The following is a 4408-nucleotide window of genomic DNA, read 5'->3' on the forward strand; positions in this document are numbered from 1 at the left end:
TCTTGAGAATAGGGTGAGCAGTTTTGCAACCAGATATGCTTCAATTAATTGTACAATTTTGTTGCAAAAGGAAGTTGGTACAGGAAAACCTGAGAATTTTTTTCAGTCCTCTTTCACGAGTCAGAGATGTGGAAAAGAAGCAATGCACAAGGGGCTTTCCATTAATTGTTATTCTACCTTGGACTTTGGTACATGTTTTTATTACAAACAAAAAGGAAGAAATGCACTGCAATTAACAACATAATAAATTGATCTCATAAGACAAGCAGAAGTGCCAGGTTACAACTCTTAAGACACCTTCCATAGAAGTTGCAAGCTTCCCTTGACATTCAAAGGCATTCAAGCAGACTGAATGAAAGTTTGATGGGGCAACAAAAGGTGGTGCAGAATTGGATAGTAGGTCCTGCAAACCTTATCTTACATAGAGTGTATGTATCTGATTACTGGAATGGAGGCCACCAACAAAGTTAATGTTGATTGGATTCTTGTCCTGGCTGCAAAGGATCCAGTTTGTATGCTTGAGGAGAATCCCAGTCGCAATCAAGTATCCTTCCTCATGTTTGAATAATGCCAAAATAATCTTGTACGCTAAGTCACATCTACTCTCAAGGCTCGACTAATTGGCAATCATCTTTCTAAAGCTCTGATTAGAACAAAAAGATCATTTCTTCTAAAAATACCTTCAAAGTTTTCCTAGTCCTAAGCATTTCCTGAAGTTGAAAATCTGATGCTTGTCTTCAGAAAATCAAAAAGGTCTCTCAAGATGAAAGGATTGCAGAGAGAAAAGAACCATCCATCAACAAATAATCTTCATGATTAAGGTCTCCATGTAGAAATGGCCATAATAATCCGTCCCTTCCAGCCTAACAGCAACCAATTACCATCTTCATCCACTCCAAAGTCCTTATGGTATAAGGATTTCAATTTTTCCCTGGCTTTGGAAAAGATGCTACGATTCAGCGGAAGTTGAACAAATCCAGCTCTCTTAGTCCTGACCTGCCACTGTTTGTATGTTTCTGGTCTCTCTACTCTCTCCAATCCCTCACAAGCAACAACATTCAATATTTCCCGGCCCAAAAGTTCTTTCTCTAAACAAATCCTCTCAGGATGGTCACGGGGTATGGTGGTTTCAAGTGCATCAAATAGAGCAGAATAATGAAAAAGCGCCTCTCGGAACCTTGTAATAAAAAAAGGAGCACTGTACGCCCCATTCACCACACCTTGTATATAGAGACTAGGATTCATGCTCCTAATCTTGTTCAACACAATATTCCTTGGGCTCTCCACAATCACTGTCTCATCCATCAAATTCCGTAGCCTGTACATGCAGTTTACTACGAGCAACTCATCACTCCTCAAGTTAAGATCTGCTATATCCAAGTTCTCCCACTTGGCTGCTATGGCTTGGTATTCAAAGGGCACACCAAAGGACTTAGCATAATCAGCGAGACGCCGCCCTGTCTCTTCAATTCTCTCTGCTGGCCTGAATCCAGGTTGAGGAAAATCAATCCCAGTTATACGGAGCTTGGGAGGCCCACCAGGACGGTTGGCCAAATTTTGAATTAGACATGGCCACTGAAAGCCATAGAGCACTCCAAAATCCACAATGTGCAACCTTGTTGCATTCTCTGCTAATCGCAGAATAGTCTGGTTTGAAAGAAAATGTGATATTTTTTTGAAAGGAGTGGCAGCTAAGTAGAGATGATATGCCTTCAAAATCTCTGCTGCTGACGGCCTGTTGCTTGAAACAATGGTATACAAACGCCCACCAGTTCCAGATAACCGTGCCTCCAAGCTCTCTACAAAGTAATGGGCCAAGCGCTGTGACCCATCTCCATGAGGAGATGCATGTTGCCTGATCTGCTTCAAGATCTCATTGGCCCCTCGATTATCATCTGTTGCCACTGCCTGTGCACAATGAACAAGAAGTGTTCTTAAATCCACCACTTCCTTCTTCCCTTGCTTCTTCCCACGAGACTTGCCACTCTGTGTACCCCCTTTCACAGACCCATCCTGAGGGCTCTTCTGCACTCCATTCTGCAACACTTCCTTCTGTATAACAGAGAAATTTCTACCATTCTTCCCCTGACAGAGCAATACTTCGTCAAACTTTTCAGTCCTAATCACATGTTCTGGAAAAACAGCAGAATGCTTGTTGCTCTGCCTATCTTCTAGGTCTAAATCCTCACGGTGAGGATTCTTATGCCGCTGCTGCTTTGATCCATTCGCATCATCACTGTGCACCCCGATATTCTGTTGAGTGGTTACACCAACACCCTCACCCACACCCCCACTCCCGCCTTCTTCTATCTTCTCCAGTTTGAACTCAAAGTCACTCTCCTGCTTTGGCACTCGCCAAAACCTCTCCTTCCCTAACCGAGCTCCCAAATTATTTTCCCTGGCCATCACCTGGTTAATATAAAAAGCCTCATTGAACTCTCTGTCAACATTATTTTCCCTGGCCAACTGATAAGAATAAAGAGCATCCTCAACCTCCCTGCTGACACTGCCAAAGCTCTGTTCAGTCTCTGAAAACAGTTCAGGAAGACTCATCTCATAAATCGGAGATTCAGGAAAGCCGTCCATAACAGTACTGCTGCCAGATGAACTAAAGGACAGCTGAGAAGAGTAGTCTGTTGAAAAATTCGCAGACACAGGAGACTCCAAACCCCTTGAAATATCAAAAAGGTTCCCAATAAAGCCCCTGTCTTCAATCCCATTGTTCCTAATGTCATCAACACCTAATCCCTCATTATAAAGTTGATTCTGTGAAAAAGAAGGCTCTGAGGGATGGGGAGGGTAATTCTCACCTAGAATATCATAAAAAGGTTTGGCAGTAGCTTGCAGAGCACTGCACTCCTGGTACATGCACTTCCTGTCCTCCATATCTTCATTCATAAGCATATCATTGATATACTTCAAAACTATGTCAGAGAACAGCTCGGAGTCCTCCGATTCACCATCAGCAGCAAGGGGCGTTGCCTTCTCAGACGAACATGATGAGGAAGACGAGCCCTCCTGAAATGGCACCACGCCCTGCTGCTGAGGCAGCCATGGCTCCTGCGCCACTGTGCTGGCAGGATCATTACCAATACTACCACTGCTATTGCTATCATTACTATTGCTGTTGCTATTACTGTTACTATAAGAATTACTCGAGCTGAAACCCTTTCCCCCTCCTTTCTCCGCCATGATAGTGTTTGAAATATAATTCGTCGGGGGATCGAAACTCCTAATGACTTTGTTCAACTCTAAGGCCGCCTCCTCTTCCTCTAAATAATGGCTTCTCATCCTCTACCACAGAAATAGACTCGCAATGACTGAAAGCATCATATTTCCCCACAAACAAAAACTATCAGATCTAGATAGAGGATTATATCGCATACCTTTTCCCTGAACAATCGATTCTTCCTTCTTGTTGTATTTTTTTCTCTGTGCGCGCATCGTCCTTGCAAGGAGTGAAAGATCTCCTCGAATAATGTCTAAGGGTCCTAGAGACACATCCACCTGCAAATATACCTTTCCTAATCCCATTCCGGGCTAGCCCCCGCCGTCGATCAATATCAAACGGCTAGCGTCTTCCCAACCGGAATCGCCGGTACAATTGCTGCGCTCTAGAGCTTTCCCTCTCTGTTATCCGGTAGCCGTCAGTGTTACGTTCTAGAATTCATGAGGCTGTAGATCTGCCCCTAGTTGGGGCAGGTTTCAGGAACCAATCAATGCTCAACACATTCGATTTATACTTAATTTGGGTCCCGCGTTTACCTTTCTGTCCGCGCCGATCCGGTCAACTGGATAAGTAACCCTTACTTGGCGGGCAAGTCTCCATTTTAGAGGAGGAAGCTCCCCTCGAATCTTCCTTCTCGCGACTCCCCATGGTCACTTCTTTTTTGTCAACGATCTTTCTAACCCAGAAGGGATTCTATCCAATATAAAAATACACATACATTTCTCTGTTTGGTATTTATTTTATTTTAATTTGTGAAAGGTTATTTGCATCCGCTCTTTGAGTAACAAGACGCTGACAGTTGGCAAGGTCAATAATTGATAAAAAAATTTAAAATGTCTTTAGAGTGAGGAGAAAGAGAAGTTGTTTTGCTCATGCATATCGATTGGACCCTAGGTAGTCACTTTATTTAAACGTAAATTACGCTATGATGAATTGGACCGTGTAAATGTTTTTCCATTGACCATTTTGATTCAAAGTACATTTCCTATTTTTTTATTTTTTTTAATTAAAGTTGTTGTTATCGATATATTATTTTGGGGGAAACAATTATATTTTCTAGATCACAAAGTACTTTTCATATTTTTGTTTTTTAATTAAAAATTTTATTAATATATTATTTAACAATGTAAAAAAATAATTTGGGAAACAATTGGATTTTTTAGATTACAAAATATTTGT

General features: G+C 41.9%; 1 protein-coding gene across 1 annotated transcript; it reads right to left on the bottom strand.

The window, feature by feature from the left end:
• Window positions 1–227: 227 nt before the first annotated feature.
• LOC131036650 (scarecrow-like protein 9) lies at window positions 228–3439 on the bottom strand. Its single transcript, XM_057968587.2, has one exon. The coding sequence runs from the start codon at window positions 3289–3291 to the stop codon at window positions 817–819; it is 2475 nt and encodes an 824-aa protein (XP_057824570.1). The 5' UTR covers window positions 3292–3439; the 3' UTR covers window positions 228–816.
• Window positions 3440–4408: the final 969 nt, after the last annotated feature.

Source organism: Cryptomeria japonica, chromosome 1, assembly GCF_030272615.1.
Source record: "Cryptomeria japonica chromosome 1, Sugi_1.0, whole genome shotgun sequence".
In the NCBI taxonomy this organism is placed as follows: domain Eukaryota; kingdom Viridiplantae; phylum Streptophyta; class Pinopsida; order Cupressales; family Cupressaceae; genus Cryptomeria; species Cryptomeria japonica.